Source organism: Apodemus sylvaticus, chromosome 3 (genome assembly GCF_947179515.1).
Source record: "Apodemus sylvaticus chromosome 3, mApoSyl1.1, whole genome shotgun sequence".
NCBI lineage: Eukaryota > Metazoa > Chordata > Mammalia > Rodentia > Muridae > Apodemus > Apodemus sylvaticus.
This window is the reverse complement of record NC_067474.1, coordinates 109,147,635-109,162,828: the sequence shown is the minus strand read 5'-3', so window position 1 is coordinate 109,162,828 and position 15,194 is coordinate 109,147,635. Positions and strand designations below refer to the sequence as shown.

The 15,194-nt window shown below is 39.4% G+C and overlaps 1 protein-coding gene across 1 annotated transcript in view; it reads right to left on the bottom strand.

Annotated features, from left to right (window-relative positions):
• Positions 1–10,392, bottom strand: part of Ift74 (intraflagellar transport 74) — an 88,044-nt gene extending 77,652 nt beyond the window's left edge. Inside the window, exons 1-4 of the mRNA XM_052176763.1 lie at positions 10,306–10,392; positions 7,133–7,267; positions 5,447–5,582; positions 2,228–2,276 (exon numbers count right to left, since the gene is read on the bottom strand). Of these exons, the coding sequence (XP_052032723.1) occupies positions 2,228–2,276; positions 5,447–5,582; positions 7,133–7,252 (305 nt within the window). The 5' untranslated portion in view covers positions 7,253–7,267; positions 10,306–10,392. The remainder of the gene's footprint in view (positions 1–2,227; positions 2,277–5,446; positions 5,583–7,132; positions 7,268–10,305) is intronic.
• Positions 10,393–15,194: the final 4,802 nt, after the last annotated feature.

Here is a 15,194-nt window from a genome sequence, read left to right as displayed (position 1 = left end):
TCCACTGAGTAAATGAGAAAAAATAACTGTCACAGAGTCTCTAGTCATTAAAAAAGATAAACAGGCCAGGCACTGTAGTACACACTTTGCTCTCAACATGCAGGGGAGGCAGAGGCAGGAAGGTCAATGCAAGATGGAAGACAGCCTAGGCTACACAGTGAGTTTCAAATCAGCTAGTGCTACAGAATGAGACACTGTCTCAAAAAACACAAGCAAAACCAAAAACCAAAGGAAAACAGAGACACATCACTAGGACAACTAAAGAAAAATATTAGGTAGAGACACATTAATTTATTTTCTTTATAGAGGGATTAGGGGTAGCTTAGTAGGTAAGAACAGAGTTCATTTCCCAGCACCCATATGGCAGGCAGCTCATAACCATTTGTAACTCCAGATCCAGGAGATCCAATGCCCTCTTCTGAGTTCCATAGGCAAAGAGTATACACATGCCATAATTACATATATGCATGTATAACATTCAAACACATAAAATTAAAATGGTGTTAGGTTGGAGAGATGGCTCAGCGGTTAAGAGCACTGACTGCTCTTTCGAAGGTCTGGAGTTCAAATCCCAGCAACTACATGGTGGCTCACAACCATCTGTAATGAGATCTGACACCCTCTTCTGGAGTTTCTAAAAGCAGCTACAGTGTACTTACATATAAGAAATAAATAAATCTTTAAAAATAAAATAAAATAAAATAAAATGGTACATTTCCTTTAAAGTTCTTCATTTAGAGATCTCATTAAAAGGCCTAAAGCCAGACATGAGACACATACCTTTAATCCCAGCACTCAAGAGGCAGAGGTAGGTAGATTCTCTGTGAGTTGAGACAGCCTGGTCTATCTAATGAGTTCCAGGATAGCTGAAGCTATAAAGTAAGACCCTGACTCAAAATACCCAAAATGGGCTTATAAATTAATTAAAATTAGGGAAAGTTTTTAACAAATGACCAAATTCATACTTATATAAATTTCTGTAATAATTAAGGTATTATAAATACACATTTCTTTCCTTTCTTTATACTACAATCAGTGATATTTCAACCATATGAATAATAACTTGAAATAACCCTAAAAAAGCATAAAAGATTATTACTTCCTGAAAAAATGAATCCGATATGATAGAATTGTTTTTGTTCCCTCTAAAATTCACATTGAAATTTAATCCTCAACAGTATTAAGAAATTAAGCCTTAGCCAGGCAGTGGTGGTACACACCTTTAATCCTAGCACTTGGCAGAGGCAGGTGGATTTCTGAGTTCAAGGTCAGCCTGGTCTACAGAATGTGTTCTAGGACAGTCAGGGCAATGTAGAAAGACCCAGTCTCAAGCCACTCTACACATGCACACATGCCTGCACATGTGTGAAATAAATTGAGCCTTTCAGTTTCTAATTAGGCCATGAAGAGTATTTCACAAGTGTTAGTGCCTTAAAAAAGGACTCGAAGGAGCTACGTTGGCCTCGTTTTTCTCTTTCATAATGTAAAGGTAGAAAGAATATGTCAGCTGTAAGGAACAGACACTAAACAGAAACCAAACCTCCTAGTACTTTAATCTTAAGATTTCCCAACTTCTATAATATATGACAAATAAATTCTTGAAATTTATAACTTAACCAGTCTTGGGTATTTTATTATGGCAGCACAAACAGACTGAGACAAAATGTATAGCTTTCATACACGAAACTATATAAAAACACAAAATCTCAGCCTAGGGCTAGACAGTTTAGTTGGTAACATACTCGCCTTGCATGTACAAGGACCTGAGTCCAATTGGCAGAACCCATGTAAAACAGCTGGGTTTGCTGACCCATGCCTGTAATCCCACCCTGGGGAGGCAGGAACAGGAGGATCACTGAGGTTCAACAGGCAGCATCCTATCTAGCCTCCTTAGTAAGCTCAAAGGTAGCAAAGAGATCCTGTCTCAAAAACAAAAGTGGACAGTGTCTGAAAAGTGACACTCAAGGTTGTTCTCCTGCACCCACGACTATCCAGTTAAGTATATGAATATCAGTCCAGACATGTATAACAATACACACATACATGTACCTCCCTGTACCACACAAATTTCAATCTAACTGTATTATCATGCAGTACAGCCTATTAACTAGAAATTGTGTTAGAATACAAACTTATTCTTAGAATAAAAAAGGTAAATAATTATTGTAATAAATACCACAACTAAAACGTCAAAGTCATGCATTAAAAAAATACTTAGTTTACATACCTAAGAAGTCCAAGATAGTAAGATTTATCTAAAATTTGCCTCTGGGGACCTAAAAAAAAAGTTTTTGATGTAAATATTAATAACCAATATAACAAACAACAAGTCCAAAGCACAGACACTATCACCCTAACCTAACCCTAACCCTGTTCTAATCACTGTTCTCAGACCTCCCTCATGAATGCCAGAATATATCACATCAAGAACTGAAAACTAGTATCCTAGAATCATGCAGAAAGGAGGCTGGACTTAGACCACAAAGATGGGACTAAAAGCGAGGCTGTAAACAAACAAGACTCTCCAACTCCCCTGGACCCTTGAGGCTCTCAGAGTCTGAACCACCAACCATAGACCATACACAGCAGTCCAGCGGTGGTGGCTCACGCCTGTAATCCCAGCACTCTGGGAGGCAGAGGCAGGCGGATTTCTGAGTTCGAGGCCAGCCTGGTCTACAGAGTGAGTTCCAGGACAGCCAGGGTTACACAGAGAAACCCTGTCTTGAAAAAACCAAATCCAAAAAAAAAACAAAAAAAAACCAAAAAAAAGAACATACACAGCAGGACCTAGGCCTCCCAGCACATATGTAGGACATGTTCAGCTTGATCTTCATGTGGGTCTCAAACAACTGGAGCAGGGTTATCCCAAAGCTGTTGCCTGTCCATGGGGTATCTTTTTCAAGCTGGTCTGCCTCGCCTGGCCTCAGTCAGAGAGGATGTGCCTAGCCTCAAAAGACCTGAAGAGCTGGGGGGTGGGGGGGGAGGATATCCCCCTGCTCAGTGAAAAAGGGAAGGGGAGGATGAGGGAAGGATTGGAGGGTGACCAGGAGGGGTGCAGTGAGCAGGATATAAGGTAAATAAGTAAAAATAAATAAATAAATTAAAAAAAAAGAAAAAGAAAAAGAAACAAGACACTGGTCTGGAGAAATGGCTCAGTGGTTAAGAGCACTTCTGCTTTTCCAGAGGACCAAGTTCAGTTACCAGCATCCACAATGTGCTATTCACAATTGCCAGTAACTCCAGGAAATCGGAAAGCCTCTTCCGGCTTCCATGGCACTGCACTTCTGTGCACAAACCCACACATAGGTACACGCATACACACATAACTTTAAAATAAAAAATACAGTCTTTTTAAAAAGAAACTAGTCACTACAGGACTGACTAAGTAGAAACTAGATCTATGGAAGCTTAAAACAGAGCAATACAAAAGGACTTTTTAAAAATGTTATTTCATTATCATTAGACTGTATGATGTGTGTGTGTGTGGGGGGGGGATACATGTGCGTGCCAGAGTATAAATGTGGAGGTCAAAGACGAAATAATTAACTTTTTTTTACATTATTAATAATTAAGCAAAAGCTTCTAAATGATCAATGGTTTTCTACTTAGTAAGCAATATGGTATTATAAAAAATTAAGTCTCCTAAAAAGAATACCATACTATTAAGGTACAGTAGTTAGGAAGGTTAAGAAGTGGTTAGGTTAGCAAGATGGCTCAGTGGGTAAAAGGCTTGCCACACAAGCCTGACCAGCTCAGTTTGATCCCAGGAACCCACAGTAGGAAAGGCCCGACTCCAGAAAATTGTCATCTGACTTTCACACATGCGCTATGACACATATGTGTCAACCCCCTATGTGTGTTCTCTCTCTCTCTCTCTCTCTCACACACACACACACACACAAATAATAATAATAATAAAATTAAATAATAAAAATACAGTTGTTAAGAGAATTGGTTACCAGCCTACAATAGACATAAAATTCAGGAATGCTCAAGCCCCTAATAAAGTTCTTCAGTATTTTCAGATGTTACCTCACACTACCTTAAAACATCCAGATATAACTTATAATGTCTTATCAGTGTTATGTATATATCACTGTTGTTATTTTATATTGTAACTGAAATTAACTTTGTACCTCAGGATTATCTTTAGCACTCATAAATCATTAGTCACAAGGAAAAAAGCCTAAACATTTTAATCCTTGTTTAATTTTACTTATGCATGACACTGATCAAATTCCTGAAATAAGCACCATGTAATAGGTTTGAGGATATAACTTAGTCGTAGGGCATTTGCCTACTATGAACATGGTCTCAGGTTCTATCTCCAGGACCAGACCAGAAAGGAAGATTTTGCAAAACTAATTTGAGCCAAGTAAGGGAATATCAACACTTGAGAGAGCTACAGTAGGAAGACAGGAGTTCAATATTATCCTGAGTTCATAGAGTGTGAAGACCACCAACTACTTTTGAGACAGTCTCAAAAATAAATAAATAAGTTATTATGCCTGAGCGAAGCATAATGTCAGTCTCCTTTCCTAATCACAATAATGAAGGAAAAGCAGCAATAGTTCTTAACTACTAATAAATGTTTTAACAGTACCATTTAAATTTTTTATTACATTAAAATGCTTAAATTGCTGGGAGGCAGAGGCAGGTGGATTTCTGAGTTCGAGGCCAGCCTAATCTACAGAGTGAGTTCCAGGACAGCCAGGGCTATACAGAGAAACCCTGTCTTGAAAAAAACCAAATCCAAAAATCAAAAAAAAAAAAATATATAAAAGTATGGGTGCATGCCGTGGTGTATGTATGGAATCAGCACACAACTCGTAGAAGCTGGTTCTTTCCTTCCATCATGTTGGTCTTGGCACCAGGAGCCTTTATCTGTTGAGCCACATCACAGGCCCAGTTAAGTGTGATTCTAAGTTGAATGCTATTAAACAAATTTCAAAATATTCTTATATAGTAATGAAAATCTAATTTCTAATAATCAACTTTTTTTCAAATTTCTTACATTTGTAGCAAAATTCCATGAACAGAAAAATGAAGATCAAAGTGTTTCATACACACACACACACACACACACACATACACATAAACACATAGCTTTCTAATTCACAATGTATTTCACATGAATTCTGCTATCTAACAATTTTAAAGGCCAAAAAGTAAGAACTACAAGCTATATTTCTCATTTATTAAGATGTGTTATATTAGTTTTAAAACAAAATATAGTCATCTTCATAAAATAAATACCTTTCAGCTGGGTGGTGGTGGTAGTGGCGTATGCCTTTAATCCCGGCACTTGGGAGGCAGAGGCAGGCGGATTTCTGAGTTCGAGGCCATCCTCATCTACAGAGTGAGTTCCAGGACAGCCAGAGCTACACAGAGAAACCCTATCTCGAAAAAAAACAAAAAATAAATAAAGAAATAAATGAATACCTACCTTTCATGCCAGTCTTCATTCCACTCAAACCTTGTTGGGTTACAGGACGATCAGCAACTTTGATTTGAGATGACAAAACTCCACCAGTCCCTAGGGGACCACCACGAGAACCTGGTCTTGCTGTTGCTGGTGGCATCTAAATGAGAAATAAATTTAGACTTTTATTAAACCAGGAAAAACAATATATATCTACTAGCATAAGATTATAAAAAGAAGTTTTATAAAAATTAAAACTCTACATAATTTACATGATCAAGGCCAGCTTAGACTACATAGCAAAAGCTACCTAAAAAAAATTTTTTTAACGTAGGGCCAGTAAGATTATGGCCACTTACTGCTCCCTCAGTCTATATTAGGCTCTCTCTCTCTCTCCCTCCCTCCCTCCCTCCCTTTCTCTCCCTTCCTCCCTCCCTCCTTTTTTCCCTCCCTCCTTCCCTCCCCCCTCTCTCTCTCCCTCCTTTCCTCCCTCTCTCTCCCTCCATCTCTCTCCCCCTCTCCCTCCTTCCTTCCTTCCCTCTCTCTCTCACTCCCTCCCTCCCTTTCTCTCCTTCCCTCTCTCCTTCCCTCCCTTTTTCTCCCTCCCTCCTTTCTTCCCTCCCTCCCTCCTTCCCTCCCTCCCTTCCTCCCTCCCCCTCTCTCCCCCTCTCTCTCTCCCTCCCTCTCCCTCTCTCTCTCCTGCTCTGGTTTTTTGAGACATAGTTGCTCAGTGTAGTTGTAGTTATTCTGGAACTTGCTCTGTAGATCTGGCTAGACTGGAACTGACAGAGATATACCTGCCTCTGCCTCCCAAGTGCAGCGATTAAAGGCGTTCACTGATAGCTTTGTCTCAGTTTTTAAAAAGTTATCAACTGTACATACAGAAAGTTTATCATTTCTTTCCATTTTTTAATAGAATCTTCAATTTTTATAAATTCAAATATGAAAACTAAAAATATTTTCAGGTATTTGTTTTTTTTTCATCATCATTAGAAAGCCCTCAGACTTGTCACGTTTATATAAATTATGAATATTTTCCTCTACCAGTTATAAACTGTTTAATTTTTTTTTTTTTTTTTTTTTTTTTTTTTTTTGAGACAGGGTTTCTCTGTGTAGCCCTGACTATCCTGGAACTCACTCTGTAGACCAGGCTGGGCTCGAACTCAGAAATCCGCCTGCCTCTGCTTCCCAAGTGCTGGGATTAAAGGCGTGCACCACCACCGCCTGGCTATAAACTGTTTAAAATATCAAGTTTCTATACTCTTTGTAAGCTTAATAAATGATACAGGAAGAAACAAAAACTTGCTTTAAGAATTCATTAGGTTTAGGCAGAGTCTCAATAATATTCTATGTGTTTTTTAACTAATTAGAAATGCCATATTGCTAATAATATTCTTACAAATGCTTAATTCTGATTCTTGTCTATTTTATCTCATTTGATTTTGATCCTAACACACTGCACAATTTTAGTTATAATAGCTTTACTCTTGCCTACTATGTACAAGACTCTGTGTTTGATCCCAGCACCACAAAAAGTAAATTCTTATCACTTTAAAATATGATTATTAGTAAGAATAATTCCTTGATAATGGCCTTATTCTTCCACATTGTATTTTTACATCTTTCCAAAATATTTTTTCATATAATAATATTGTTTAAAAAATAAAGGAACAATAAAGTAAAATCTATTATTGCAGATTCTCAACTTACTGCAGTCGCCACTCGAACATTGCCAGACGGGGGTCTTATCCCAGAAGGAGGTCTTCCTGTGAGTCCTATTCCACCCCGAGAAATAGGGCGAGGGGCAGATGATTTGTGATTACTGGCCATTGTTCCCTTTAACCACTGTTTGGAAATAAAAAAAAAAAAAATTCAATTTTCCTTTAAAGTCTCATACACCAAAATAGTAGTAGTTCATTATATCCTTCTTTCAAAGACCCAATTCAAGATAATTTCTCTTCTTGCACACCGCCATTCTCAGATATTCCTGCAAGTCAAAATTAGCTTTAATTTTACTCGATTTTACTTTAATAGGCCATTTAGAACTATGGGATTTGGACCAGTGAAATGGCTCATTTTGGTGGGAAGACTTGTCATGGAAGCTTGGTGATATGCGTTCAATCCCTGGGGCTCGTAAAGTGGAAGAAGAAAACTTGACTACAAACTTGTCCTCTGTCTCCACAGGTACACTTCAGCATGAGGTACATTCATTACAACATTCCATCTCTGCAACGGCAAGGAATTCTTCTTGGTGTATACAATCCTTAATCATGTCCCCACATGTTCCTATCACTCTCATCAAATAACTTGATTCCCTAGAAATCTGAGAAAATTAGGACATAAACTCCATCACCTTTAGAGCACATAAACCCAACTAGAACATCCCGCCCTAGTATCAACAGCCATCCCTTTCTCATTCAACAGTAAACTCTATTCTGTTTTGCCCTCTTTGACCCATTATGTAGATAATATACTTCACTTATCCCTTAAGATATTATCCTGACTACTGCAGCTATATTTAAAATTTACTTTTTTCAATCTCTTGTCATGTTCAATTCTTTCCTAACCACAGAAACTAATTCGTCCTCCAAACTCCTCTGACCTGTGCAGAAGGTCTGCCTTAGGAAATCAAGCTTCCCCCAGTAGCTTATTTCACTACCTTCTAGATGTCTACAACTACATTTAATGCCCTCTGTCAATATTACAGGGATGTAATGCCATCTTTGACTGCTGTGCACTCTATGTGAAATCATCAGCAGGACACTTGCCTACTCTGCTTCTCTCTTCAGTCTCCTTCATCTTTTATTGGCTGCTGATCCAGGAGCAGATGTACTAGTTTGGTTTATATGTTCTAAAGGCGATACACAATGGCAGCCATAGTCTCATTCTCTTTTTCTCTCTAAGCTCTGCTTGGACCATTACATACACATTCAAGGTTTTAGCAGATAACAGGCTAAAGATTCATAACTTCTTATCTCCCTGATACACTCAACATCAGGTTTTTATATACAAATAATTTCTCCACTCAAATGCAGTCTAATTGTTTTTGAGACAAACACATATATAATTAATGAAAATCTATCATATCCCCCAAATCTGCCCTTCCTCTTGATATTACCTCCTACTCATACAAGTCAAAAACTTGGTCCTTGATTTCTCCTCTCTCACTTCACATTATGGGAATCATTAATTCCTTCAAATACTTAACACACACACACTTTCCTTTCTATTGTCACAGTGCTGGCATCCATTGTGGAGCCTCACCAATTCAAGTGGCCTATTACATCAACCTCTAAACAAGTCTCCTTGCCTAACAGACATCTTGCGCACTGGCTTTTCTCGGAATTCCTCCATGACTATTCTAAAGCACCTCCACCTTCTGTGGGTTTATTGGGCGGCTGTGTGTGCTACCACATATCCTGCACAGCTCTCTGTCCCAGCACCTATCACAGAGCTGAAGGAATCTGCTTATGTGTTCCTTCCCCCATGGGAACAAGAATTAGCTCGAATCTTTAATCTTCAGCATCGGATTCAGTGGCAAGCAGAAACTATCTTTTAATATCCTCCTATAAAAAAAATTCCAAATTACACTATATTTGGGCTCAGAAGGTAGTTCAGTGGTAGAGAAAATACTATTATCCTCCAGCGCCAAGAGAAAAAAATTAAGTTGTCTTCAAAAAAAAAGATAATTTTTTGGCAAAATATATATGTCTAACTTGACTTACAATTTTAATTTTAAATATATATCAGGTATGGTGGTACATGTTTGTGATGGGAGGAAGGAATAGAGGAGGAAGCAGTTACTATGACTGCAAATGAAACATTCAAGCTACACCTGTAGCTCAGCACCACGGCTTTCCTTTGCATCAGCTTCTACAATCTTACATACTGTAGTTCCAAATGTAGTAAGACTTCATAAATAAATGTCTACAATTCTGTCATTCAAACCAAGCACTAATTCTGAATGTTCACTTGTTGACTGCAATTTTCCATTTGGACACCAAAACCATTATCTCTTCATGTAGGAAAAAAAAAAATGTCAGCCTTGGGAGTTTTTCTGTTCCAAGTAGCGCTATATCCCTATGGCTTTGAACTACAGAGACATCAACAAAGATGCCTTTGCAAAGAAAGGTCCCATAGTCAAAAATCCAAAAGTCGTTAAAAAAAAAATAAAAAAAAGTAATCCCAGCACAATTAGTCACTCTTACTCTAGCCTTCCTGTTAACTGAGAAAATGTACAAGATTAAAAAAAAATTTTTTTTACCACTGCTTTACTGTAGTGGAAATGCTGACTTAGTCCCACTTGTGTTTAGAGAAACGGGCGGTGGGCTCTCTCAACAAATACCCATCTCTGGGGTTCCTCGACCCGTATCCCATCGTCGCGGAGGCAGGCCGGTACTCCCACAGTCTGATTGCACAGGAGGAAGGATACACAGCCTACCTCTGACAGTAACCACGACCTAAACCTGGCACACAATGCCTTTGGGATGTGTTTTCTCGTCTCTAAAACAAACGTGTGGCCAGCAGTCCCTATTTTGCAGAGTTGTTGTGCATTTTGTTCTTACATGGGAAAACTTCCCGTTGTTGTTTTCCTTATTACTACCATGATCCTCCCTGAGCCAACCATTCTGACTCGTAGTAAGCCAGAGGTTGCTCCGCCCTTCCCCCCCGTGGCCGGCTGACGCCCCCTCCTGCAGAGCAGTGACTTTTCTGAGGCGTCGTCTGTCCGGGCGTAGTGCGGACCTTCCCAGGCCGAGCCGCCGACCCCCAGTCAGAGCAGCCAAGAGCCCACGAATTCGACTTTGTTCCGTTTAGAGCGAGTCGGGGTCGCCACAGAACCATAATCAACGCAGAGAGAAGGCGCGGAAGCCGAGATTTCTCACCTTGCCCGGTGTGAATGGGGGCGCCGCTAGGACCCCGCGACGCGAACTTCTTTCTGAGGAGTCTACGCGAGCGTCGGCCCGGTGTCGCACGGCTTACCGGGGCAGAGCCGGGGAGCCAGGCCTCAGAGTCCCGCGCGACGCCGCGTATCCTAGCAACGGTCACCGCGCGGAAAACGCCCCTCGTGATTGGCCGGTGCTACGCTTCCGTACTTCAGGGGGTCTCGCGAGATTTGAGACCACCCTCTTTCCCTCCTTCCTTCCCTCGTATCCTTTTCCCAACTCCTGCACACTTTCTTAACACTTGAGTTCATATAGAGATATATGAACTAACTCTGTGAAAAAGACTATGTAAGTGACTTGAATGCCCTTCAGAGTATTTGTTTTAAAACAAGAGCACTGGTTTCTAAATCACTGAGTAGCCCGGAGTGATAAGTATCTCAGTGGAACTATTCTGTGATGGGGACTTGGTTTTCTGTTTGTTTTTGTAACTAAACGTTGGACGGATTTCTTAACTTACCCAGGCCAACTTCTCTATAGGAAACGGGAGTGACTGCGTTGGCTCCTCCAGTCGTCCTTCTTAGTGGGATCTAAGTTCACTGCTTGCTAGCTCACACCCAGAAAATGAATGTGATCCATAAGGAACACGTCGGGGGTCTATTTAAGCAGGGATGCCAGCCCCAGCAACTACGTCCAGGTTTTAAGATTGAAGGTTTATCAGTAGCAAGCTGCAATATCTTTATCAAGAAACTTGTAGCCTGTTCTGCCAGATTCCTTAATAATGTTTTTTAGGGGTTTGTTTTGTTTTTGTTTTTAATTTTAGATAGTCTATGTCGCCCTCCTTATCCTTAGTACTCATTATGTAGACCAGCCTGGTTATATAGATCCTCATGCCTCTCCTAAACACTGGAGTTAAAGACTTGGACCACCATACTCAGCTTAATATATTCATCTTTCTGCTTTTAGTTTACAATTTCTTTGCCTTCCAGTTAAAAACGCTGACAGGTATAACAATTCAAATTGACAAGACAGGTGTTCATGACCCAATTTTAAATAAACTAAGAAATTTGCTATAAATCCGTTCGGTAGTCAGCAGTGCTGCTGTTCCCGTATCTTTTATGTGATGAAAATAATACAGAACAGGACATCTCACCAATAGCCTCTCAGCTTTCAGAAGCAAGGGAAGCTACTTTATTTGACTTTGGTCATTTTCATTTTGTCTTTGATTGTTTTTTTGTTTTTGTGGTACTGGATGCCAGACACTGCACCACTGGGCAACATCCACAGTCCAAGATTTTGTTGTTGTTGTTTTATAGGAATTTACTTAGGCTTCATCAAATCCCTGAGTGTTTTAAGTGTACATTGTGTCAAGTTCTTTTCTGTCTGAAGACCTTATCTTAAACTGTAGATCATGAACTCTCATGGGATTTAATTGAATGGCGGGGGTCCCCTCAAATTTACAATAGTAAGACCTTTCTGAGTACTCAGTGAACAAAAATTAAATTAGACATAAATGGTAATGAATCTGTCTGGCAACACTCACCCACCGTGCATCTCATGATTTCACTAAAGCTTTGGTTCTTAAATACATGCGCCTTCTGCATTCCCAATGCTGCCATAGCACACCAGAATCTGAGCACTGGCTCAGATTCCAGGCTACTGTATGTCATGAACTGCAATGTTTTGACTATGTAATTTCTCTAGTATTATAAAAACATAAAGTTTCTAGATACTTAAGTAGCAAGAACCATTTTTACACTCCAACAGAATCCTGTAATGAGAAACCTGGAATTTTTGTTTCTTTTAAAAACACAGAAATATAAGAATATGTTTTCATTTTAATCCTAGGTATAGGATATGGGCTGCTTCAGATGGTCCACAGCAGCAGACTATGATTTACCTCATGCTCAGGCAGGGGTGTGATTTTTGCCAGCTATAGATATTTCTGTAAGTTTGTGACATTTGGAATTCTGGGGACTTTTTTTAAGGGTATATAGATGCTAGGACCCTGACAGGATGGGTTGTGAGTTGGTCATTGTCATGGTTTGTTAAGTAGTCCTGTGCAAAGAAGAAACAAGAAGATAAAAAATATATATCCTGACATTGAAGATCAACCTTGCCCCAGGGAACTCAAAGCCCCTAATCAACAGGAAGTAGCCTAACAATAATATCACCCCTTTCTGGCCCCTGATTTTATTAAGGGATCTCCTTTCCTCTCTGTGCTGTTTTCTCTATTATGTGAAAGGGAGTTGAAAGTGTAGAAGAAAAAAGGGTGGAGAAGGTTGGAAGAAAGAAGAACCCACAAAGTAACTAAGACAAGCTACAAAATCTAACAATTATTATTTTCTTGAGGCAGTGATTTTGAAAGTTGGGCTTTCTCTCTTTCCCGGTATGTTTCTCTTATTCACTCCTCTGGACTTTCCCAGCTGCCTCTGGATGTTTTTCTCTTACTCACAATAAAAACCTTCTCAAAAAAAAAAAAAAAAAAAAAAAAAAAAAGGAAGGAAGGAAAGAAGGAAGAAAGAGAAGAGAGAGAAAGAGATAGAGAAAGAAAGAAAGTTGGGCTTTTTAATTCCATTTGGAATGACAAGTCACTGATTATATTTTCACAGTGACTTATTTTAAAGATTTTTGCTTGGTTGGTTTTGGGGGCAGGATTTTAGTTTTGGGGTTTTTTTGTTTTGGGGTTTTTTTTTTTTTTTTTTTTTTTTTTTTGGTTTTTTGGATTTGGTTTTTTCGAGACAGGGTTTCTCTGTGTAGCCCTGGCTGTTGTCCTGGAGCTCACTCTGTAGACCAGACTGGCCTCGAACTCAGAAATCTGCCTGCCTCTGCCTCCCAGAGTGCTGGGATTACAGGCGTGTGCCACCACCACCACCGCTTGGCGGGGGCAGGATTTTAGAACCTGATATTTCTTTTCCATTTTCTTATATTTAAAACTGTATCATTTCAATATAACACTATTTAATATATAAACTGGGTTGTTGTACATATTGTATGTTTCTTCAAAAAATTAAGTCAAACAGAAAAAACACGTCTTAATTGCAAAAAAATAAAGGCTCAATATTTTCATATCTTTATTCCTCAGTATGTATGTAAGCTTCAAGTTGGTATATTATTAGATTTTATTGCATTAGAATGACTGATTTTAAAAATTGTTTAAATTGATTACTTGAGTTTCAGGAAAAAAAAAATGCCAAATGAATTTTGGCTTGAATTGAGACCGATTTTCTAGGAGGGCCCTTAACATATTTCTACCATTTTGTATAATGTGTTTATGCAAAAAGTTATTCTCTTTGCATAATATTAAAGTTATAAAATCAAAATACTGATCAACTCTGTAAAACACTTGAAATTAAAGATATAAGTTCTGAGTTAGGTCCCAGCAACCTTATTCAGACTCAAAATACCTGGTACTCTACTACAGGGAATCTGGCTCCCTCTTCTGGATTCCACTGGCACTGCACTCATGTGCACATAGACACACACACACACACACACACACACAAATTTAAAAAAAAAAAGCAATCTCCTATAAAGGCTCTGTGCCCCAGTGTAGGGGAATATGAAGGCAGGAGGCAGGAGTGAGGGGATGGGATAGGAGGTTTCAGGAGGGGGAGGGTGCAAATCAGGAAAGAGGATAACATTTGAAATGTAAATAAATAAAGTATCCAATAAAAAAAAGCAGGGCATGGTGGCGCACACCTGTAATCCCAGCACTTGGGAGGCAGAGGCAGGCGGATTTCTGAGTTCGAGGCCAGCCTGGTCTACAGAGTGAGTTCCAGGACAGCCAGGGCTACACAGAGAAACCCTGTCTCAAAAAAACAAAATCAAAAACAAAAAAAACCTAGATGGAGAAACCAAGATATTCCATGACAAAACCAAATTTACACAATATCTTTCCACAAATCTAGCCCTACAAAGCGAAATCGATGGGAAACTCCAACACAAGGAGGGAAGCTACACCCTAGAAAAAACAAAAAAATAATCTTCTTTCAACAAACCCAAAAGAAGATAGCTGCAATGAAAGAGTCAGCTCAGGAACTTAGGAAAGTTCATGGAACACTTGCCGCTTCTGAAAGGGAGAGCCTAAATTACATTCCTCAGACCACAGAGAGGTCCCTGCCGCTGGAAGGCCCAGAGTTATTCCATTGCTACCTTATTCCCTAACAACCAATTAGGTTAAAGGTAACACTGTTCTGTCAATCACGTTGTGCCTAATGGTGGCTGCCCTGAGGACTGTATAAAAGGTCTGCATGCTGGATTAAATAAAATTCCTCTTGATTTTTGCATCAATTCCCATATCCATGTTGTTCACCCAGGGGGTCTCCGGTAAGTTAAGGCTCCTCGGAGTCTTACATGAACAAATATAATTTCACCTCTAACAACAAAAAACAGAAAGCAACAGTCACTTTTCTTTAACATCAAGGCACTCAATTCCCCCAATTAAAAAAAAGAGAGAAAGCAAATCTTCCAGCATTGTCCATGTGAGCAGTTTTGTCATGGGAAAGGCACTGCAGAGGTCCCTGCAAGCTCTACAGATGGCACAGACATAATCCATGTGAAGGAGGAAATCTTGGTCCAATCTGACTTAGTCAAAACGGATCAAACTTCTAGAGTCTGATGCCAAGCAGTTTGTTATAAGCTTATTTAAACTCAGGACAATTTGGGGGCAAGTTTCCAGGAAATAATCACTCCAAATCCAGTTGTACTATAAAGTCTAAGGCATGAGTCTATAGGAATTCCTTTGTATAGTACATGTGACCATGAAGATGGCTTCTATAGGTTAAAGGCCAGATCAGGTGTGGTCTCTGACTGAGATAACATAGAGGTCAACAGGCTAAGAAGTACTAAGACTTCTCCCCTCAGGATGAGTTCTTTAACTGAGAGCTAAA